Genomic DNA, 24,005 nt, shown 5'->3' with positions numbered 1-24,005 from the left:
TTTAAAATGTGTCCAATCGTATTTTAACAGACTTGACTGTTGACGAATGAAAAGCCTATTCCGTTTCGTGGATTGTTGGTTTCACCAATAGGGGGTTTGTAGTAATAAGTCCTCCGATGAAGGTAGGCGTGTTAAGTGAACTGAACGGGACAGCTCTACAGAGAAAGACTCGCCGAGACCGAGAAACACAAACCCGCTTCTGTTGACACCCTTGGGGGGGGACATCTCAACATCAAGAATACGGCATTGAGGTTGCATGCAGAGTATATTATAGTATGAAACATCATTTGGATCTGAGTGTGTTTCCTACTGCACAACCAGGGTTTTAACAGACACTCGTTCGCTCTGTAATTGACAATTCCATTACCTTTTTATGTAGTATTTTCTAAACCTGGAATGACCTGTTCTTACTGGATTGTTTGATGGGGCTTCTAAGAATCATGATACCGCCCAAGTTTCAGCTTCTGGCGCTGTTGGCATTCGCAGTGGCCATGTTCTTCTTGGAGAACCAAATCCAGAAGCTGGAGGAGTCTCGGGGAAAGCTAGGTAAGACTGCGGTCAAGCTGTCCTTATTCATCATGCAGTAGGTAAATGTGTCCGTGAGATGCAGTAGGGGTTGAACCATTGCTGAACATCTTGTCAGCTTGGTTGCCAATTTGCGGTTGACTTGTGACGACATCATTCGCGCTCCCCTTGGGAAGTGACAAACTGGCATTTTGAGGACAACGTGCAACTCGGGAACATCAACTACATTTTCAGTCAGGTTTAGTAAACGATTTGACAAACCTATTGTATAATGAGTTTACCCTCTTTTACCATATGGTTGACCAGATCATGTGTGAACAGCAGGTAGAACCTGTGGCACCATTATCCCTCCAGTGGGTTAATGATTGATAGTGTAGTGATTGGGGGGGAACAACTAGGCTTGAACCATCAACCCAGCAGTTTTAGAGCTGGCGCAGTACAGCTTTTTGCCATGGAGAAGGTCCAGACCTCTTGGTAAACAGAGGTCATTACACTTTAAAATAAAAAGCAAACCTTGCATAATGCCTTTCAGGGCTGCATGGTTATCCCACCGCTGCCACCAAGATAGCAATTGAGAGTAAACTGGAGCCAGGCTTGGACCAAAGACCATGTGGTTACGGCAGAAGGGCTCTACCTCCTATTTCATTAAGCTTCAGATACCTCTTTACAGAACATGCAAGGATACAACAATAGCTGTGTGGAGAGAGACTTAAAATTTGAATGATGGCCATTCCAAGGTGATTTCATGTAAACATGCACTACGTGGGAATTAGAAAATTTCACTATTTCAGCCCATTCAATGTGCATTCTATGTATGCATTATTATTTTCAACAACCATTTGCATGGTGGAATTGATCGTTCCGAGAAATGTCCTTGCTGTAGTGTGCTGTGCCACAGAAACCTTTATTAATGTAAACATGAGTTCCAATTATATCCCGCATAGTCAAATAGCCTAGGTTTGAGGCAGGGCAACATGATGGACACCACTTGCTGTCCGACCAGGTGCTGATGCATTTCTCCCGTTTATATTGAGAAAACAAGCTGTATATTTATTACACGCTCCAATATTGCCCATTTCCAACTTATTTTCTTATCTGCTTGTTACTTCACTCAGACGCTGAATCACTTTTCCTACTAGAAGTCTTCAGCACAGAAGCCACTGTGATTTGCTTCCAGGCTAATTGTGAGTGGTTTGGTAGTCTCGGCATGGATTGAAATCACCCCATAACGATCCATGTGTCTTGTAGCTAGCTTCATCTGTGTTATCTGGTGACATACAGTGCATTCGGAAAGTATTCAGACCCCTTGACTTTTTCCACACGTTGTTACGTTACAGCCTTATTCCTTCTGGAAGGCTCATCCCATCTCCACAGAGGAATTCTGGAGCTCTGTCAGAGTGACCATCGCGTTCTTGGTCACCTCCCTGACCAAGGCCCTTCTCCCCGATTGCTCAGGTTGGCCGGGCAGCCAGCTCTTGAAGGAGTCTTGGTGGTTCCAAACTTCTTCCATTTAAGAATGATGGAGGCCACTGTGTTCTTGGGGAACTTCAATGCTGCAGACATGTTTTGGTACCCTTCCCCAAATCTGTTCCTCGACACAATACTGGCTCTGAGCTCTAGGGACAATTCCTTCGACCTCATGACTTGGTTTATACTCTGACATGCACTGTCAACTGTGGGATCTTATGTGGACAGGTGTGTGTTGAGTCTCATAGCAAAGGGTCTGAATACTTATGTAAATTAGGTATCCATTTAAAAAACAATTTTTTATTTATTTTTATACATTTGCAAAAAAGATGTATACCTCTTTTTGCTTTGTCACTATGGGGTATTGTGTGAGTATATTGTTGAGGGACATTTTTTATTTAATCAATTTTAGAATAAGGTAATAATGTAACCTGTGGAAAAGGGGAAGGGGTCTCAATACTTTCTGAATGCACTGTATTTCCTGTAGCGTACTCTTATGCTAGGTACATTTTGTAGAAACGTCAAGTTTAACATTAGCACGTGGAGGTGGGGCTGACGGTGTGCTTTCCTCATTGGCCGTAACTCTAGATGGGAGTATATGCTATACTTGCTAAGAGCAGTGTAAATTGAAGCGTTGTTTATAAACCTGTCACCTCATGGCCCATGTAACTAACTATGTATCTACATTTAACCGCCACACCAGTCTCTACAACATTTACATTTTTAGTCATTTAGCAGACATTCTTATCCAGAGCGACTTACAGGAGCAATTAGGGTTAAGTGCCTTGCTCAACGGCACAACAGATTTTTCACCTAGTCTGCCCAGGGATTCCACCCAGCGACTTTTTGAGTTACTGGCCCAACACGCTTAACCGCCAGGCTACCTGCCGCTCCATGAGGAGCAATCAGCTAAGTAAGTTCCCACTCGCCGCGATGTTACCGCAAGCGTTGTACCGGAGTGAAACATCCTAAGTGAGGTTTTGTCTTTTATTTCTTACACTGCTTTAATAATTCATGAAAGAGAGGCCTTTTAATGCAAATGAGAAAGGGTACTGTCCATGCATTGTGAATGTGTTTGGAGGGAGTGACACAATGATGTAGGAATGCCTTCTGCTCAACATTCATTCATTGCCTGCGCTGCGACTTCATAAAGAGTCAGACCTGAATTATCTTCCATTTCCATACTGGGCACCAACCTCCTTACTGCTCAGTGCCCTGGACAGGAATTAGCTCATGAAAAGATCTTGCCATCCACAGACTGGCATCAAGTACTTTGAAAAGAGTTATACTATTTGATGTGATTGACAGTAGCTTTGAGCATGGCTTTGAAAAGTCCATATCAATGCAGCGCTAGGGGGACCAGTATATCTTCGCTGATGTGGTCAAGTTCCTAGTTCACATCTTGGACGTTTGAATGCTTTCAATTATAATAATGAATCTGAACATTATAAAAAGTCAAAATCCTGATACACTAATCAGATCAAACTTTGTCACATGTGCCGAATACAACAAGTGTAGACTTCACTGTGAAATGCTTACTTACAAGCCCTTAACCAACAGTGCAGTTCAAGAAGAGTTAAGAAAATATTTACCAAGTAGACTAAAATAAAAAGTAATAATAAAAAGTAACACAATAAGAATAACAATAATGAGGTTGTATACAGGGGCCACCGGTACCGAGTCAGTGTGCGGGGGTACCGGTTAGTTGAGGTAATTTGTACATGTAGGTGGGGGTGAAGTAACTATGCATACATAATTAACAGCGAGTAGCAGCAGTGTACAAAAGGGAGGGGGGTCAATGTAAATTGTCCCGTGGCGATTTTATTAATTGTTCAGCAGTCTTATGGCTTGGGGGTAGAAACTGTTGAGGAGCCTCGTGGTCCTAGACTTGGCCCTCCGGTACTGCTTGCCGTGCGGTAGCAGAGAGAACAGTCTATAACTGGAGTCTGGAGTCTCTGACAATTTTATGGGCTTTCCTCTGACCACCTATTATATAGGTCCTGGATGGCAGTGATGTACTGGGCCGTTCGCACTTCCTTCTGTAGCGCCGTACGGTCAGATGCCGAGCAGTTGCCATAGCGGTGATGACCAGGCGGTGATGAAACCGGTCAGGATGCTCTCCATGGTACAGCTGTAGAACCTTTTGAGGATTTAGGGACCCATGTCAAATCTTTTCAGTCTCCTTAGGGGGAAAGATTTTGTCATGCTCTCTTTATGACTGTCTTGGTATGTTTGGACTGGAGGTCGACCGATTTAATTGGAATGGCCGATTTGAATTAGGGACGATTTTCAAGTTTTCATAATCGGGATTTTTGGACACCGATCATGGCCGATTACATTGCACTCCACGAGGAGACTGCGTGGCAGGCTGACCACCTGATACGCGAGTGTAGCAAGGAGCCATGGTAAGTTGCTAGCTAGCATTAAACTTATCTTATTAAAAAAAATCAATCTTAACATAATCACTAGTTAATTACACATGGTTGATGATATTACTAGTTTATATGCAAAGCAGGACAAGCTAGTTAATCAAAATCAAATCAAATTTATTTATATAGCCCTTCGTACATCAGCTGATATCTCAAAGTGCTGTACAGAAACCCAGCCTAAAGCCCCAAACAGCAAGCAATGCAGGTGTTGAAGCACGTTGGCTAGGAAAAACTCCCTAGAAAGGCCAAAACCTAGGAAGAAACCTAGAGAGGAACCAGGCTATAAGGGGTGGCCAGTCCTCTTCTGTCTGTGCCGGGTGGAGATAATAACAGAACATGGCCAAGATGTTCAAATGTTCATAAATGACCACCATGGTCAAATAATAGTTGTGGGACAGGTAGCACGTCCGGTGAACAGGTCAGGATTCCATAGCCGCAGGCAGAACAGTTGAAACTGGAGCAGCAGCACGGCCAGGTGGACTGGGGACAGCAAGGAGTCATCATGCCAGGTAGTCCTGAGGCATGGTCCTAGGGCTCAGGTCCTCCAAGAGAGAGAAAGAAAGAGAGAATTAGAGAGAGCATACGTAAATTCACACAGGACACCGGATAAGACAGGAGAAGTACTCCAGATATAACAAACTGACCCTAGCCCCCCGACACACAAACTACTGCAGCATAAATACTGGAGGCTGAGACAGGAGGGGTAAGGAGACACTGTGGCCCCATCCGATGATACCCCCGGACAGGGCCAAACAGGAAGGATATAACCCCACCCACTTTACCAAAGCACAGCCCCCACACCACTAGAGGGATATCTTCAACCACCAACTTACCATCCTGAGACAAGGCCGAGTATTGCCCACAAAGATCTCCGCCACGGCACAACCCAAGGGGGGGGCGCCAACCCAGACAGGAAGATCACATCAGTGATCACACCAACTTGACTCCCTCTGATCAAACTCTTGCATCACCAAGTTCACACCTCAGCCACCTCCTCACTTTCAACTCCTCTTTCTTTCTCTCGCTCTCTCTTTTTCACCATTATCCGGAGCACTCCTTTTGACACCATGGAGCTGTTTTTAGCCTCCCCAGGGTTATTAAATGGAGTCATACACTGGCAGTCTGCTGGTATTCACTAAATAGTGGTTACTGTACATCTCTATGTGTCTCAGCACTCTGAAACATGCCATTTGAGTGCCTAATGGATTGGATACCACTGTGGAAACACAGGTGTCAGGAATGGATTTGGTGTGGGCAGAGTACTAATGGCCCTAAGCTCGAGCAGTTAGGGCCCTGATTGGTGTATTTATGGGCATTGGCTTGCACTTTAAAGAAGAATGTTTTCCCTTGAAGTTCTGTGCTACATTTCCGTGCACAGTTGCGGATGACTGACAGGCTAATCACGGTGCTATGAACTGTTTCGCACCCCGGAGTGTAATTGAGACCGCTCTTCTCGCGCCGCAGTGTTCCCTTGTCGGGTTTCCAAGGGGTTTGACGAACGATGCGGTCGGTGTGGTTAAGCATGCGTGAAAGCAGGTGGATGACTTATCGCTTTTATAACACTGATCAACATCCCTCTGAGAGACCCAGCTGGAACAGAGCTTCTGTAGACGTATTGTAAGAATACCAAGCGTCATTATAACTGATAATCATGTTACTTTTCATCAGAGTCCTTCCTTTGCTAATCAATAATCATAAACAGCCTCTTTATCTGGAGCCTGGGATGCTACTGTAGTGCAAGATGATAATCCCCTGTGGCCAAACAGGCCTTTCCCAATTTCCAAGTTACATCCAAAAGCTATCTTCCTCTTCAAAGCTATGGGGGGAGGGGTGGGGTTTGGTGAGATTTAATTTTCATCTCAACACAGGAATATTTAAAACCCCTGGCTGCTCACATCATAAGCCTTAACAAAAGGAGGGGAGAGAAACATGCCTGCAGCATTTTAAAACCAATTTCATCAGAGAATAGAGGGATAAGGCAGTCTGGCTGAACTGTTCCGCTCCTCTTGCCTTGCATATAACTTCCATCTTGTTTACAGCAGCTGAATAGAGCCTCACAGTGGAGGTGTCATAACCAGTAAATATACAGCAGCTGTATAGAGCCTCACAGTGGAGGTGTCATAACCAGTAAATATACAGCAGCTGAATAGAGCCTCACAGTGGAGGTGTCATAACCAGTAAATATACAGCAGCTGAATAGAGCCTCACAGTGGAGGTGTCATAACCAGTAAATATACAGCAGCTGAATAGAGCCTCACAGTGGAGGTGTCATAACCAGTAAATATACAGCAGCTGAATAGAGCCTCACAGTGGAGGTGTCATAACCAGTAAATATACAGCAGCTGAATAGAGCCTCACAGTGGAGGTGTCATAACCAGTAAATATACAGCAGCTGAATAGAGCCTCACAGTGGAGGTGTCATAACCAGTAAATATACAGCAGCTGAATAGAGCCTCACAGTGGAGGTGTCATAACCAGTAAATATACAGCAGCTGAATAGAGCCTCACAGTGGAGGTGTCATAACCAGTAAATATACAGCAGCTGAATAGAGCCTCACAGTGGAGGTGTCATAACCAGTAAAGGTGACTTTTATCAATATATTCGTCTCTATTTACTTTGATTCGAAAATGCTAATTTGCGTCAAAGTAGACATCATGCAAAGCTACAAATCCCTGCAAGTTCCTGCACGTCATCTCGAGCTGACAGTTTTGCTAATAGGTATTGTGTCCATTTAAAACTTACACGACTGTTCACATAATTGTAATTTTAAAGAAATGTAGCCAATTTATTAATTTAGCTAACATTAGATAGTTAAATCAAGAGATTCTTACCTTTGCCTCGATTCGGCAGTCTCGTTGTCACGTTCTGACCTTAGTTCTTTTGTTATGTCTTTGTTTGAGTATGGTCAGGGCGTGAATTGGGTGGGTTGTCTATGTTAGTTTGTCTATGATTTTCTATTTCTGTGTTTGGCCTGGTATGGTTCTCAATCAGAGGCAGCTGTCAATCGTTGTCCCTGATTGAGAATCATACTTAGGTAGCCTGGTTTCACCTTTGAGTTGTGGGTGATTATTTTCTGTTATGTGTCTGTCACCTTTCAGAACTGTTTTGTTTTGTTTCTCCTTTGTTATTTTGTTTAGTGTTCTCGGTTTAATAAATATATGATGAACACTTACCACGCTGCGTCCTCACCTCATTCCAACGACGATCGTGACAGAATCACCCACCACAACCGGACCAAGCAGCGTGCTACCCAGGAGCAGCGGGTTCAAGACTCCTGGACCTGGGAGGAGATCTTGGATGGCAAGGGACCCTGGGTACAGCCGGGAGAATATCGCCGCCCAAAGGCAGAGCTGGAGGCAGCGAAAGCCGAGAGGCGGTGGTATGAGGAGGCAGCACGGCAGCGTGGCTGGGACGAGAGGCATCCCCAAAAATGTTTTGGGGGGGGGCACACGGGGAGTGTGGCTAAGTCAGGTAGGAGACCTGAGCTAACTCCCCGTGCTTACCGTGGAGAGCGGTGGACCGGGCAGGCACCGTGTTATGCCGTGACGCGCACGGTGTCCCCGGTGCGCAGGCATAGCCCGGTGCGCTACATAGCAGCGCCTCGTATCGGCCGGGGCTAGAGTGGGCATCGAGCCAGGTGCCATGAAGCCGGCTCAGTGCATCTGGTCTCCAGTGCGTCTCCTCGGGGCGGGGTACATGGCACCAGCCCTGCGCATGGTGTCCCCGGTTCGCCAGCACAGCCCAGTGCGGTCTATTCCACCTCGCCGCACTGGCCTGGCTACGGGGAGTATCCAACCAGGTAGGGTTGTACAGGCTCGATGCTCAAGACCTCCAGTGCGCCTCCTGTCTATCCGGTGCCTCCTCCACGCACCAGGCCTCCGGTGGCAGCCCCCCGCACCAGGCTGTCTTCGTCTCCTCCCTACAGGTGCTCCCGACTGCTCAGCGCTGCCAGAGTCTCCCGTCTGTCCTGAGCTGCCAGGAGACTCCCGTCTGTCCTGAGCTGCCAGGAGACTCCCGTCTGTCCTGAGCTGCCAGGAGTCTCCCGTCTGTCCTGAGCTGCCAGGAGTCTCCCGTCTGTCCTGAGCTGCCAGGAGTCTCCCGTCTGTCCTGAGCTGCCAGGAGTCTCCCGTCTGTCCTGAGCTGCCAGGAGTCTCCCGTCCATTCGGGACCCGTGGCTAGGGTCCCCAGTCCGAGGTTGGCGGTGAGGGTCGCCGCTCTAAAGAGGCCACAGAGGCAGGTTAAGAGGCGGACAAAGACTATGGTGGAGTGGGGTCCACGTCCCGCGCCAGAGCCGCCACCGCGGACATACGCCCACCCAGACCCTCCCCTATAGGTTCAGGTTTTGCGCCCGGAGTCCGCACCTTTTGGGGGGGGGTGGGGGTACTGTCACGTTCTGACCTTAGTTCCTTTGTTTTGTCTTTGTTTTAGTATGGTCAGGGCGTGAGTTGGGGTGGGCAGTCTGTTCTTTTTTCTATTATTTCTATTTCTGTGTTTGGCCTGGTATGGTTCTCAATCAGAGGCAGCTGTCAATCGTTGTCCCTGATTGAGAACCATGCTTAGGTAGCCTGGTTTCACCTTTGAGTTGTGGGTGATTATTTTTCCGTTTCAGTGTTTGTACCATTCGGGACTGTTTCGGTTTTCATTTTGATTCTCTTGTTCTTTTGAATTTTGTATTCATTTTCCATTAAATTACATTATGGATACATACCACGCTGCATTTTGGTCCTCCGATCCTTGCGACTACTCCTCCTCAGAGGAGGAAGAAGAAACCTGTTACCCTCATCAAGATCATCATGGCATTTGTAGTTCTTTATGATAGCCACATTAGCAGATAATTAGCATTTCATTTTTGGGGGATAAATACAGACGAATATATTGATAAAAGTCACCTTGTCAAAACGTCACGCCAGGGTAAGACTACATGAAACACAGCCCTTATTTTAAGTGTTTCTAAAATCCCCTTTGGGAAAAATGTACAGTGGGGAAAAGATTGGAAACATTTCCTGTTTGATCGCTATGTTTTATGGGTATTATGACTCATACTGTGGTACTCTATCCTGGCTTGGCTTTCATCTGCTGTGGTACAGTGCATCTTGTACTATCAGCTGTGGGGGGGAACTGAAAGTTTCTCTGCTGCTGTGGCCCACTCTCCTTGTCAGACTTTCTCTTCCGCATTGCATTGCACTGTGAGTGCTGGCAGTCTCGCACACAGTGTGCCGAGACTCTGGGGAGTGGGGACAGCCTCTCACCACAGAGGTGGTATGTCACAGAAAGGCCAGTTGGAACACTTGAGATGTTCTTGTTCATGAATGATCTTAATCAATTAATTAACTGCTGCCATAGTTCATGTAGCCTGGTTAAACCAGACTGAACGCTGCGCTGGTTTAACCAGGCTATAGTACTTGAGGAGTAGTATTGAGAACCGCTTGTGACCATAGAGGAACATTTTTGGTGTCCGTTTCCTTCCTCCTACTTGGTTGCTATGACAGCCGATGATGGATCTGATCTCACAATTGACACCGGAGTTCTCTGTTGGGCTTCCTCTGTGGAGCTTTGGGTCCTATTAACCTATTAGCCACTCCTCATCTGTCCTATAAATAGCTGCCCTCAGAATTGCCCGAACATTTGTGGAGTTTTCCCTGGACTCCTGCCTATGCATTATTAACACTTATGGGGGAGAGAATCACATTTCTGTGTTGTACAATAACTAGCCTACACCTGCATTGTTATGTAAGCTGTTTATTTCTGTGATGTTATTTTTAAAACATTTGGACAGTAATACAGTTTCTCACGTGAACAGTTTGCCGTACCATTTCTTAAGTGGTGGTGGACATGGAGAAATGGCTGCAGTCTCTCTTCCTGTGATTCTGGAGAGATGGTGTTATTGACAGAACCTGATATTTCCCCCCTATTTCAAGCAGTAGACTAATTACCCTGCTTAGTCAATGACAAGTCCTGCCAAGAGATCCAGACAAATCAATTGTCCACTCCACAGAGCAGCCCTTGCCAAGGCATAGAATTATTAGGCTGTAAAGCCTGCCATCTGTGTAAATTATCATCTCAAATAACTGCCAGTTTTTGATGGGCGGAACTGAAGCTCTTTTTTCCCCCGATTATCATATAAACTCACCTTGTCAGATAGAATGAGCTTTGATTGCAGGAAATTGCAGGGTTAATTTAACTATGATTATTACCTTATGTTAGCGGTAAGGTATCAGTGTCTGTGCTAAGCTTGCAGTGATACAGTAGCTTGGTACCATACATAATGTATCCTACTATTGACACTAACTACACCAGCATTTCTCATCCTTTTCTGTACCAGGGACTGGCAGTGTTTCCCCCATATTCATGCACACTGAAAAAAATATATAAATGCATCATGTAAAGTGTTGGTCCCATGTTTCATGAGCTTAAATAAAAAGATCCCAGAAATGTTCAATACGCACAATAAGCTTATGTCTGAAATGTTGTGCGCAAATGTGTTTACATCCCTGTTAGTGATCATTTCTCCTTTGTCAAGATAATCCATCCACCTGACAGGTGTAGCATATCAAGAAGCTGATTAAACTGCATGATCATTACACCGGTGCACCAATAAAAGGCCACTCTAAAATGTGCAGTTCTGTCACACAACACAATGCCACAGGTGTCTCAAGTTGAGGGAGGGTGCAATTGGCATGCTGCCTGCAGGAATGTCCACCAGAGCTGTTGCCAGAGAATACAATGTTATTTTCTCCAGCATAAGCTGCCTCCAATGTTATTTTAGTGAATTTGGCCGTACGTCCAACCGGCCTCACAACTACAGACAATGTGTAACCACCCCAGCCCAGGACCTCCACATCCTGCTTCTTCACCTGCGGGATCATCTGAGACCAGCCCCCCTGACAGCTGATGAAACTGTGGGTTTGCACAACCGAAGAATTTCTGCACAAACTATCAGAAACCGTCTCAGGGAAGCTCATCTAAATCCTGGTTTCAACTGTACCGGTCAGATGGCAGACAGTGTTTATGGTGTCGTGTGGGCGAGCGGGTTGCTAATTTCAATTGTTGTGAACAGAGTGCCCCATGGTAGCGGTGGGGTTATGGAATGGACAACAAACACATGTGCTTTTTATCAATGACAATTTGAATGCAAAGAGATACCGTAACAAGATCCTGAGGCCCATTGTCGGGCCATTTATCCGCCGCCATCACCTCATGTTTCAGCATGATAATGTCCCAAGGATCTGTACAGAAAATGTCCCAGTTCTTCCATGGCCTGCATGCTCACTAGACCCGTTGACCATGTTTGGGATGCAATGGATCGACGTGTATGACAGCGTGCTCCAGTTCCCGTCAATATCCAGCAACTTCACACAGCCATTGAAGAGGAGTCCGACAACATTCCACAGGCCACAATCAACAGCCTGATCAACTCTATGTGAAGGAGATGTGTCGCGCTGCATGAGGCAAATGGTGGTCACACCAGATACTGACTGGTGTTCTGATCCACGCCCCTACATTTTGTTTACTAAGGTTTCTGTGACCAACAGACTCATATCTGTATTCCCAGTCATGTGAAATCCATAGACTAGGGACTAATGAATTTAATTTAATTGACTGATTTTCTTATATGAACTGTAACTCTTTTAAAAATGGTTGCATGTTGTGTTTTATATTTTTGTTCAGTGTAGCATAAACTAACGCTAATAATTTTTGGGATGGTAAAAACTAAAAACCAGATGTAAAGTATGTAGAAAATAAAATGGAACAATATATATTTTTTATTAAGATCATCTTTGAGAACTAACAATCACCACCAGACGGGAGAATCTACAATTCCAAAAATGCCACGGCATGGGGCCCCCATGGATGTTTGTTATGTTTGAGTCACTCAGATAGCATACGCCCGTGGTCGGCAACCTTTTCTGAGTGAAGATCACTTTCGCAGTCAAAAAGCAAGCAGAGATTTACCACTCAGATTTAAAAAAATACTAATAACAATTAAAAACCTGACTTAAAAAATGTAAGCCTATGCAACATGAATAAACTTAGTTGTCACAGCATATTGGCTTTGTGCTTGGCCTGCTAATATTGTTCTGCTAAGACCATATTATATTTCACAACGAGCTTTGATAACAGAATATATCAGTTGGTGTATCACTTGCGATGCACAGCTTTGCATAAATTGAAATTAATGAGCTTTTTTATTTGACTGGAATGATGGTACCTGCAGCTGATGGTCAGTCTCAGCGAAGGGAGGGAGAGGGCAGTAGAGGGTCTGCCTCTCCCTGTCCCCGTTCACTCCTTTCCTCCGGTGAGACTGACCAGAGAGGGGACACCTTCCTTCCCCTGAAGGCAACTGGAATTGCACCACATTACTTCTACCTCAGGCACAAATTCATGTTGTTCCTTTGACTAAAGAAAGTGAAATATTCCTCGATATTAAAATACACATGACGAGCTGCTAATAATAAAAACACAAGCCTATCGATACACTTGGCTACTAATTATTTGCAGCTGCGGTGCAAGAAGAGGTAGTGAGAGGCGAGTGTTATGCTTTGTGAAAGTGTTGGAGAAAAGAAAGTGTTGACAGTGCTGAATAAAAACAAATAACTCACTCATAAAAACAGCAGCTCTAATGCTTTTTTTCTTTGGCAGTTTCTCTCTGGTCATGGTTTAAAAGTTGTGAAGTCTCATGCAGGCTAGTATCCAACTGTGGGTTCTTGGAAGCTATAGGTATGGTGATTGGAGCCATCCGATTGGCCAGCGCAGTAGGCGCACTTGATTTAACTACAGCTCTCCTGGTCCGCCGGGTAGGTGGAGCTTGTCCCTTCAGACAAATGAAATGGTTAAAAATGGGAGCACTTTGCCTACCCGGCGCAGGGCTTCTGAATCAAGTGCACCTTCTGGCAAAAGTGCAAAGTCAAATAAAAAATCAAGGAGCCTTTATCGTTTGCTTTTCTACAGACATTTTGGTGATCGACTAGGAGTGCCTAGAAGATGGACCAGTCGATCTCGACCAGTTGGTGACCACTGGCATAAGCCATGGCAAAATGTGTAGAATTGCAGGAAATTTGTTTTTAAAACCCCAACATTTTGCCAAGAGGGCTTCTAAAACCGTGCCATTGGTCAGGTCCACTACCATGGGGCGTGACCAATGGCACTCTATTGTGATACTCGTATTGATGCTGTAATAAGGTTCTAGTCAGTCCCAAGCAAGAACCTCCCTAAAAACTGACTGCAGAGGGCATGTTTTGTCTGCTGACAAGATTTTTGGTCTGGTTTCACTGACCATATAGGCTTGTGTTTTCTCCCATGAGGAAAATAGGCTACTTAACAAGATACCTTGCCTGTTAGAAATGGGCTGCTTCCACACACAGATTTATATTGGCATGTGGAAATAGAGCATGTGAGTGCTTAGTTATTCAGTTTCCACTGCACCTCTGTTGATGCCAGCGAAATAGCTCCACTTGCTTGGGCTAAACTGTACTAACCAGCCGAGTGTCGTTTCTCATTTTCTGCCTTGTGTCTTCACCGGGCTCGGCCCAGCCGCCTCTCTCCCAGCTGTCTACACCTTAGCCGCCAGGCTAGACGTGAATGAGAGCTTTCATGGGCCATGAATGCAGCAGTTGTCTCCAAGCCAGGAACCCCCCCCCCAGCTACGGTAATCTGTCCTAAAAAGAGCACTTAAGGAATTAAATTGTAACTCATGGTGCCTCCGTCATTTATTTGCAAACACTGCAAGATTGTGATGAGGTGTCTGTGTCATACATTAGTTTGAACCAGTAGTTCTGTACAGTCGTTGATTTAAGCATTTAGTTGAACAGGCTTCTTTTGAATCCCCTGTTCCTGCAGCTGTGAACGGCTAGCCCAAGGGTCTCTTGTACAATATGCTTGAAATTACTAATCACACACTCCTATTACCACCTGGCTGTGTTTGCACTCTGGTAAACAAATATTGCAGGTGCCACAGGCCACATCAAAGCTTACTGTATTTAAATAAATAAAAAATACCACTTCATATTTATTTTTTTCCAGCAGCAACCTAGATCTCCTCCCTGTCGTACTCCATTGATTTGGCAATCCAGCGCTACTGAAGCAGAACCATACAAGGCTTCTAACTCTCAGGCTCTCTATTACCCCTCAGCCTAGGCTTGTGCGCGAGAGGCTAACCCGCTCAGGGATGAAGAGCTGCGGAGTATGATGGATGTATGAGCTGCCTGGAGAAGGGATCATCTTCTCCCCTGTTTTTATTATCCCATAAGATCGTATGAGACACCATAACACACGACAAACTGTCATATTCACGGATTTCCCGCCGAAGACGAATGATGATTGGAAATGGGCAATTCTAATCTAGCGTGAAATTGTTTTAGTAAATATTGCTATCTCGGGTGGCGTTCTAGAATATGTATTCAGAACAATGAGCATCGGCTTAGTTGTTGTAGTGTTTAAGACTGTTGCCAGTTCCACCATAGGTCATAATTAGCTGGAAATGGCGAGGGGGGAACCAACGGAAATGGTGACTGAATGGAAGCACACTGTGTGGCCAGAGTGATTCATCAATACAGAGCGGGTCTTTGTCCACTAATTAAATGACCTCAGACTCGACCATTAGCTTAAGTGTGTGTGTGTGTGGCGCCCTCTGCTTGGACACAGTGGGGTTTTAACTAAGCTTGTTCAACACATTGGACTACAATAAACTGTACCTCCCTGTTAATTGTTGGCACTGAACACAATACCCTGAACTAGTGGCTTGGGGCCTGTTTAAGTTCAGCTCATTTTGTTTTAGGGCTAGGGAGTGCTGATTCTGATTCAGTTGTTACAGACCTTGACTACTGTCTCCAATGTTAGGACGCTGTGTGGGAATACGCTAAGGTCTAGGCCTAGAGATCTGGGCTTCACATAAGGCTGCGTTCAGACTGGCAGCCCAATTTTTTGGGATCATTTTCGGAGCTGATCTGATTGATCAAAATACCAATTGTTTAAAAAAAATCTGAATTTGGCTGGCTGTCTAAACGCAGCCTTAGCATCTGAGTGGGACTGCTGATCTAGGAACAGGTCTCCAACTGTCCATAAAATCTAATTCATTATGATCTAAAAGGTGAAACCGATCCTAGATCAACACTCGTACTGATATGAAAATGACAACTGCTCTTTTATGTCTTTGTGCTTTAGGTGACGTGTGGATAGAAGTCTCTCCTAGCTATACATTCTGGGTGTTACTTATGACCATATTTATCTATGTTCATCATGACGACAGACGACCATAGACTGCCACCTGTCACAGCCCAGTATCGTGGCTAGCACCGGTTGCTAGCACGGTTGGTTAGCGCTAGCTTTGATCAGTGGGACATTAGCAGCTGCCTGGGAGGGTGTAAAAAGGGAGGGGGGGGTGGTGTGTGGTGTATGTGGGGATGGCAAAGGAGGTTTGGGGGTTGGGAGTGCAGTGTGATCACAGATGACACCTTATTCTCTGTACCAGCTGCCAGCACGGCTAGGTATGGCCTGGCATGGCTTGGCATGGCCTGGCATGGCCTGGCATGGCCTGGCATTCCCATAAGTATTAGATGCTGGAGTGTTCAGATCTGAGCCAATGTCACCACTAGTCAATCTGAGACTGATTTAGACCTGGGATAGGAAAGCCAAACGGAAATGGCTCAGGCCTACAGCGTTCTCTGTTTATTCACAGTTAGTCACATACATTTCTATCTGATACAGCTACTGTAAGGTCAGCATGTAGCCTAGTGTTTAAGAGCTTTGGGCCAGTAACCTAAAGGTCGCTGGTTCGAATCCCCAAGTCGTTTAGGTGAAAAATCTGTCAATGTGACCTTGAGCAAGGCACTTAACCCAAATTGCCCCTGTAATTTGCTAAATGACTCAAATCTAAATGATATATAGAGAGGACATGGTTCTCTATTCCCATTCCCAGAAAGAGGAGAGTATTTAGGCCATGCATACTCAGACACATCTGTTAAGTTACACAGAGGTGAGATATAACAGGGACAGACTCCAGGCTGTGGTGTGATACAAAGGACTCCACCTCCAAAAACTACAAGAAAGTGGAGTCCGACACCCACCATCTCCGATTTGTTCTGAAATATTCTCTGTAGTTAGAAACATAAGATTAGCATTCCTGAAATTGTATTTTCTTGAAAGATTATTTGAACACTGAGGAACTAAGCTAGTTGATTGCAACCAAATTGACCATTCCCCCCCGAGCAATTTGAGTTCTAGACAATGGGCTTCAGCCCCTACCCATTTGAGTGACTGCTAGCAAGATGCAGACACTTTAGCAAGAGAGGGAACAATGATGTGGTTGGGGACCGCTTTTGGCTCGTGAGCTCTACTTTTAAAACTACTGGCTAAAAAGTATTCAAAAGTACAGGCAAATCTGTTTAACAGTGAGTAAGACATGAGGGATCTAAATGAATGGTCAAACCCCACACTGAGCGCACCCCAAAGGCCAGTACACAGTGTCACTTCACTCTGTTTGACAGGTATAAAGAAGCTTTGGAGTATTATTTATACAATGTAATGTATTCTCAGTCAATTTGGTGATCGTTCATTTTTTTCTGTTCTTTATATTATGTTCAGAAGGCTGGTAAAAGGATAGTTTGCCTAAGTTACAAGTACACCCCATTTTATAGATATAAAGTGGCCTATTTACAGTATATACCCAAGATATGTCGGGTTTATTTGCCACTGTGCGGTATTGGCGTAGTTGAGCCTGAGACAATGGAAGCGGTAAGACCACTGTTAGCACACTGTTGCTAACAGAATATAGGTCCTCATGTGGGTGAACTATCCCTTTAGCTCATCTTCCTCCTCTTCCTCTGTACAGAGCGGGCCATCGCGAGGCACGAGGTGCGTGAGATCGAGCAGCGGCACACACAGGATGGCCTACGGGAGCGGGAGGCCCCCTCGGTGGCCGACAGCGAGGACGTGGTGGTTATCTACAACCGCGTACCCAAGACGGCCAGTACCTCCTTCACCAACATCGCCTACGACCTGTGTGGCAAGAACCACTACCACGTGCTGCACATCAACACCACCAAGAACAACCCGGTCATGTCCATGCAGGATCAGGTGAGAGGGTGAGGCCAGAGGCAAATCTCAACGGTCAATGGCACTCGTAGCTGATTTAGAGAAAATGTTGCACACAGTGGAGGCTGGTGGGTGGAGAAATTGTAGGACAGGCTCATTGAAATGACTGGAATGGAATGAATATAAAGATATCAAACAATGGGGTTCTTCCATTCCAGCCATTAAAATGAGCCAGTCCTCTGTTTTAGTGTCACACCAGCCGTCACTGATCGCACACTAATGTGGCAATGTTTGACCTCTGTGGAAGAGGGCGAGACGGAGAGACAGGGAGAGATAGCGAGTGGGAGGGGGGAAAGTGGGAGGGTGATATTGAAGAAGGGATTGCATTGGCCCATATCATGTATCAATTGTCTTGTCTATCTGCTCAGGTGCGGTTTGTGAAAAACGTGACAGAGTGGAGGGAGATGAAGCCGGCGTTCTACCACGGTCACGTTTCTTTCCTGGACTTTACAAAGTGAGTGCCCCCTCTCCACTGCAGAACACATCTTACCAGATAGACTTTTGCTGCTGTCTCCCCCTTGTGGTCTTATAGAGTACTACATTAATACAACATTAGAGTGCAACATTCAGAACAGATAGAATGCAACTCTCTATAGAAGGGATATGTCTTTAAATCATGTGAAAATGAACCTGTCATGGCAGGTCGAAGCTTTACATCTGCAACACTGTCCTATTGAACAGGGCTCAGATTCACATCTTGATATAATGTCATTAAAGGATCTCTCTAGGTTAAATCAAATGTACTGTATTCTTATCTCTCTCTTTTGATCCAGGTCCTATTGAATAGGCCCCAGATTAACATCTTGTCTATTCATAGATCATCTTCGATTTAATGACACATGATCTTTGTGATATGCATAACGTGCTGGTGGCGCATCGTAACGTGCGGGTGGGGCATCGTAACGTGTGGGTGGGGCATCGTAACGTGCTGGTGGGATATCGTAACGTGCTGGTGGGACATCGTAACGTACTGGTGGGACATCGTAACGTGCTGGTGGGACATCATAACGTACTGGTGGGGCATCGTAACGTACTGGTGGGACATCGTAACGTGCTGGTGGGACATCATAACGTACTGGTGGGGCATCGTAACGTGCTGGTGGGACATCGTAACGTGCCGGTGGGACATCGTAACGTGCTGGTGGGACATCGTAACGTGCCGGTGGGGCATCGTAACGTGTGGGTGGGGCATGTAACGTGCTGGTGGGGCATCGTAACGTGTGGGTGGGGCATGTAACGTGTGGGTGGGGCATCGTAACGTGCTGGTGGGGCATCGTAACGTGCTGGTTGCGCATCGTAACGTGCTGGTGGTGTAACGTGCTGGTTGCGCATCGTAACGTGCTGGTGGGGCATCGTAACGTGCTGGTGGTGCTGTGCTGGGGCATCGTAACGTGCTGGTGGGGCATGCTGGTGGGGCAACGTGCGTGTGGGTGGGGCATCGTAACGTGCGTGCTGGTGGGGCATCGTAACGTGCTGGTGGGGGCGTGCTGGGGTGGGGGCATCGTAACGTGCTGGTGGGGCATCGTAACGTGCTCGTAACGTGCTGGTGGGGCATCGTAACGTGCTGGTGGGGCATCGTAACGTGCTGGTGGCGCATCGTAACGTGCTGGTGGGGCATCGTAACGTGCTGGTGGGGCATCGTAACGTGCGGGGGCATCGTAACGTGCTGGTGGGGCATCGTAACGTGCTGGTGGGGCGTAACGTGCTGGTGGGGCATCGTAACGTGCTGCTGGTGGGGTGGGGCAACGTAACGTGCTGGTGGGGCATCGTAACGTGCTGGTGGGGCATCGTAACGTGCTGGTGGTGGGGCATCGTAACGTGCTGGTGGGGCATCGTAACGTGCTGGTGGGGCATCGTAACGTGCTGGTGGGTGCTGGTCGTAACGTGCTGGTGGGGCATCGTAACGTGCTGGTGGGGCATCGTAACGTGCTGGTGGGGCATCGTAACGTGCTGGTTGCGTATCGTAACGTGCTGGTGGCATTTCATTATACCATCTATTCTTACACTCGCTCTCTGTTTTGACACAGGTTTGGAGTAAAGAAGAAGCCCGTCTACATCAATGTGATCCGCGACCCCATCGAGCGCCTGGTGTCCTACTACTACTTCCTGCGTTTTGGGGACGACTACCGGCCCGGCCTGCGGCGCCGGAAACAGGGGGATAAGAAGGTCAGTCTGCAATCCTCCTGATTATTTTGTACCAACTAGTGTATTAGTGATTAAAACTGTAAAATGTTGTTAAAATTATGCCTACGCTAAAGCTACAATCTGGGAGAGAGAAAAAAATCCCGCAAACTATTATTATATATACAATGTATTTGAACAGTAGAACACGCTTCCATAGGCAATTCTGTCTTTGATTGTCATGGATGTGTTTCAGACCTTTGATGAGTGTGTGTCGGCGGGAGGCTCAGACTGCGCCCCGGAAAAGCTGTGGCTGCAGATCCCCTTCTTCTGTGGTCACTACTCTGAGTGCTGGTATGTACCCCTCCTTACGTTTCATCCACAACATGCATTCTTAACCTATAACCCCATTACACACTTCTTAATGGGCTGATATATGAACAGTAGAACACCAAACATGAACCCCTTTAAAATATAACTTACATGCTATATTGCATGTCTTTCTTTTCTAGAGGCGTTTATTTGCTTTTTCTCTCTTGTGATATGTATCATTCTCTTCTCTCTAGCTCATCTGTTGAGAATGCGAGACTAGCCTATTTTGCTCGATCTAAACAACATCTGTTGTACAGGTGATGAAAAATAACTTTATAAATGCATTTAATTGACAACATGATTGATTGACATCTCTTGTAGGAACGTGGGCAGTCACTGGGCCCTGGAGCAGGCCAAGTATAACCTGGTCAATGAGTACCTGCTGGTGGGGGTGACAGAGGAACTGGAGGACTTTGTTATGATGCTGGAGGCGGCGCTGCCACGCTTCTTCAGGGGCGCCACAGAGCTCTACAGAACAGGTACTGTACCAGAGACGCCACCATGCCTCTTGAGATGACCTTTGACATTGACTTTATTCATTACTTTGTCAACTAAGCAGAAATTGATTTCTTTGTTTTCTGTCTTTTTAAAGCTTTTTAAAGAAAAGTTATAGTGTCAGCATACCCAAATAGATTCATATGTATTTTGAGTCTTTGTAAATCGTATGTGGAATGATTACGTACCTATTTCTGAAAGTGCACTTAGCTGTAGCTTTGCACATGAGAGGTGATTTGCTGTGCAAACAAAACAACATTTTCACTTGTTATTCCCCTGAGCAATTCTCACCTTTTTAACAGCTCTAAAAATAAATATGCAAGTGCCTCTACATTTATTACATTAGATCTTTTTTTTTAATATACCATTTTTAACTAAACAAAAATCCAAGGGCCACCTGGATTGGTAGTGATGCCATATGCCCCTTCCCCCACAGGGAAGAAATCCCATCTGAGGAAGACAAGTGAGAAGAAGCCGCCGACCAAGGAGTCCATCGCCAAGCTGCAGCAGTCGGCCATCTGGAAGATGGAGAACGAGTTCTACGAGTTTGCCCTGGAGCAGTTCCAATTTGTCCGGGCTCACGCCGTCCGGGAGAAGGACGGGGAACTCTACCTGCTGGCCCAGAACTTCTTCTACGAGAAGATCTACCCCAAAACGAACTAACTAATGCACATGGAAGATGGACCATTCATCTAGGCTTCATCCCGTAGTCACATACACTGGACAGAGGAGAAGAGGAAGACTAATATAATCAGTGGGTCTGTGGAACTGTCTGTGTTGGACGTTAGTCAGCAGTCTCTGAATGTCGCCCACTTAACTAACTGACTCCTCCTCGTCTCCATAGTAGCCGACAGAACTAGGAAGTGGCCTCTTCCTGGTGCGAGATCATGCCAATAGGTCATGTTCCCACCAGCATCCCAGGTCCAGGACTCCCTTTATTCTTCCAGGTGAAAGGTCACAGGAGTGGTATGCTCGACGGACACATGACAGGAGACGAGTCTACTTGGCAGCTGCCCATGTTCTCTTTCTTCTGATCACATGATTTATATTTTCCGTCCAGGGGGAGGGGTTTTATTGGCTGTGTTCCGTTTGGTTTCGTTTTTGTGGTTTATTCTACTTTACTATCATCGTCTATGGGAACATTGTCGACCCTGTTTTATACGTTAAGAGGGTGTAATTTTTTATGTTGTAACCCTCCCACTAATAAGATAAAAGTTGACTACTATGTTATCTTGGAGTTTACCTATATGAACTGCAGACATTTTTCCAAAATCTAAATCATGTGACCTCCATAGACTTGAGTGACAGATGCACCCTGTTCACTACTGTGGTACTACTATTCAGTGTTTGATACTATACTATACTTATTTAGTTGTTTTCTGACTCTTTCACCCGGTTGGAATATTGCTAGGAGGAATGTGAAGTGTTTGCACATGATTTAATTAAACTATGGAAGAAGACAGACAACTGACCATTTAGCTGCTGTACATAATACTAATTTCAATCTGGATCAAACAGTTAATCTATATCAAGAGGACTTACTATTAATACCTTATTTCAGCTCTGGTATAACACATTTAGTTAATGAGCCATTTATAGATTTTTCTCTCAACTTTTGTTATTTTCTCTATATTGGCAAGACACCATTTAATTTTTGTGCTTTTACTGTCATAACCCAAAGATCTCCCAAATCTGTTGTTTTACTGCTTTAAACTCATGAACTTGCTGAATTTCTTGACACGATATTTGATGACTGAATTTAGATGTTATTTTGCTATTCCCCTTAGGATCATAACTTGCAACCCATTTTCATTCAATGTGTATGGTTATTATGTAAGACTATAACCTAACCTAACCCATGCGTGCACTGCTAACTGCTGACACTGCTAATGACAATTTCGGTTCATCTATTGATGGCCTGCTAATACAGACACTGATCAGATCATCTCTGTGACTCAGCCCAGCAACAGTGACTGCAGTGCTGGAGCACTAGAACAGCCTACAACAGTGTTGTGAAGAAGTGACTTTCCCAACTAATCAGGCCCCATCCCAGACGTTGAGGCAGCAGAAGTACTAAAAGCAAAGGGATTTTGTTCACAGGGACTATAAAAGAGAGGTCGACTCCCCGAGGGGAGTTGTAATGTTGGCATGGTAGGCAGGCAGTAAAAACCAAACATTGAGATCATGTCAGACACATTGCTTGTGTTCTCATGTCATTAAAGAGGCACTTCACCATGTGACATCAGGAGTCATTTTCTTAGTCATCTTCTTTTTTTACTACAGAACGCTGTTACTGTACTGTGCTAGAGGTAATGAATATTTGAGGTTCAAAAGTAGTGAAGCGTCCCTTTTTAAGGTCTGTTAAACAGAAAGTATTGTAGTTTTTGTTACATGGCATATTGTGTATTCCTCCCTAGACACCCCAAAACATTCTCTCCCTCTCTCTGTTGCAGATTTATCTGCTGGAATGTCAACCTCACAATGTTTTTGTTATTCTATCGTTCTCATGTTTTTATTGTTTATATATATCACACACACATTTAAAAACTGAAATGCCCATGACTGAGTGCTTTTAATGTCATTCTTCATTAGTAAATTGATCGATGAAAATGTTAAAGGCTGCTGTTCTTGCTGCATACTGTAGAGGGAGCTCATTCGCTATCGTGTCTTCACTCTGCCTGGAGTGAAGACATCTACGGGAGACATTATCCAGTCCATGGTGATGTGGTATGTGTGATGGAAACAGCAAATTAACACTTGGATACTGTAAGTTTAAAGAGATGAATCAGGCTCGGTGCTCCCCCCACCCCCCCAGCTATTCAAAATAGCTTTAGCCTCATCAAATCTTTGTTCCATAGGTTGAAGTCATGACTGCACCACTGCAACACTTGTATTGTTAGTGTAGACCAGATCCAACCCTCCCTATACCATCACTGGCAACTGCCAATAGTGTTATGAGGTATGCATGCAATTGTGTATGTACAGTGCTGTGAAAAAAGTATGTCTTTGATATATTTGGACACATGGATAGTTCATGTTAATTTCAAACCATTGACAAATAGAGTTAACCTAATTGAACATTTTAACAGTGACAAATAACACTTTGCAATTCAAATAAACAGAAATCCAATTTTCCTTGTGTGGAAAAAGTTAGTACACCCCTTCATGTATCATCCCATCAAATGGCTCAAATTAGAACCCGGTGCACCAAAACAGGTGCAAATGATTAGAACCCCATCAGAGTAACTTGGAGGGTACATAAAGATCAGAAACGTGGTCTGGTTTGGTCTTAACCATACAGGTATGTGATAGACTTGCCTAATTAAATACATAAATAAATAGGCCAAGATCAAAAGAGCTCTCTCCTAGGCCCTCCGAAGAAAGATTGTTGATGACTAGAGTCTGGGAGGAGTTACAAAGCTTGTTCCAAGCAATTTGAAGTCAATCATTCCACAGTCCGACAGATCATCTACAAATGGAGAAAATTCCAGACCACTGGCAATCTA

At 45.2% G+C, this 24,005-nt stretch overlaps 1 protein-coding gene across 1 annotated transcript; it reads left to right on the top strand.

Annotated features, from left to right (window-relative positions):
* Positions 1–105: 105 nt before the first annotated feature.
* On the top strand, positions 106–23,065 carry LOC112227107 (heparan sulfate 2-O-sulfotransferase 1). The gene is made up of 7 exons (XM_024391950.2): positions 106–546; positions 17,249–17,493; positions 17,880–17,965; positions 19,539–19,677; positions 19,889–19,986; positions 20,326–20,483; positions 20,936–23,065. Exons 1-7 carry the CDS (start codon positions 423–425, stop codon positions 21,160–21,162), a joined length of 1,077 nt encoding a protein of 358 aa, XP_024247718.1. The 5' UTR covers positions 106–422; the 3' UTR covers positions 21,163–23,065.
* Positions 23,066–24,005: the final 940 nt, after the last annotated feature.

Source organism: Oncorhynchus tshawytscha, linkage group LG28, assembly GCF_018296145.1.
Source record: "Oncorhynchus tshawytscha isolate Ot180627B linkage group LG28, Otsh_v2.0, whole genome shotgun sequence".
Lineage (NCBI taxonomy): Eukaryota > Metazoa > Chordata > Actinopteri > Salmoniformes > Salmonidae > Oncorhynchus > Oncorhynchus tshawytscha.
Note: the sequence above shows the minus strand (reverse complement) of the source record. Positions and strands in the feature narration are given on the sequence as shown.

Coding starts and splice junctions, on each gene's coding strand:
- LOC112227107 (XM_024391950.2), top strand. CDS start 423: ATGGGGCTTCTAAGAATCATGATACCGCCCAAGTTTCAGCTTCTGGCG. Junction 17,494..17,879: donor TCATGTCCATGCAGGATCAG/GTGAGAGGGTGA, acceptor CTATCTGCTCAG/GTGCGGTTTGTGAAAAACGT. Junction 17,966..19,538: donor TCTTTCCTGGACTTTACAAA/GTGAGTGCCCCC, acceptor GTTTTGACACAG/GTTTGGAGTAAAGAAGAAGC.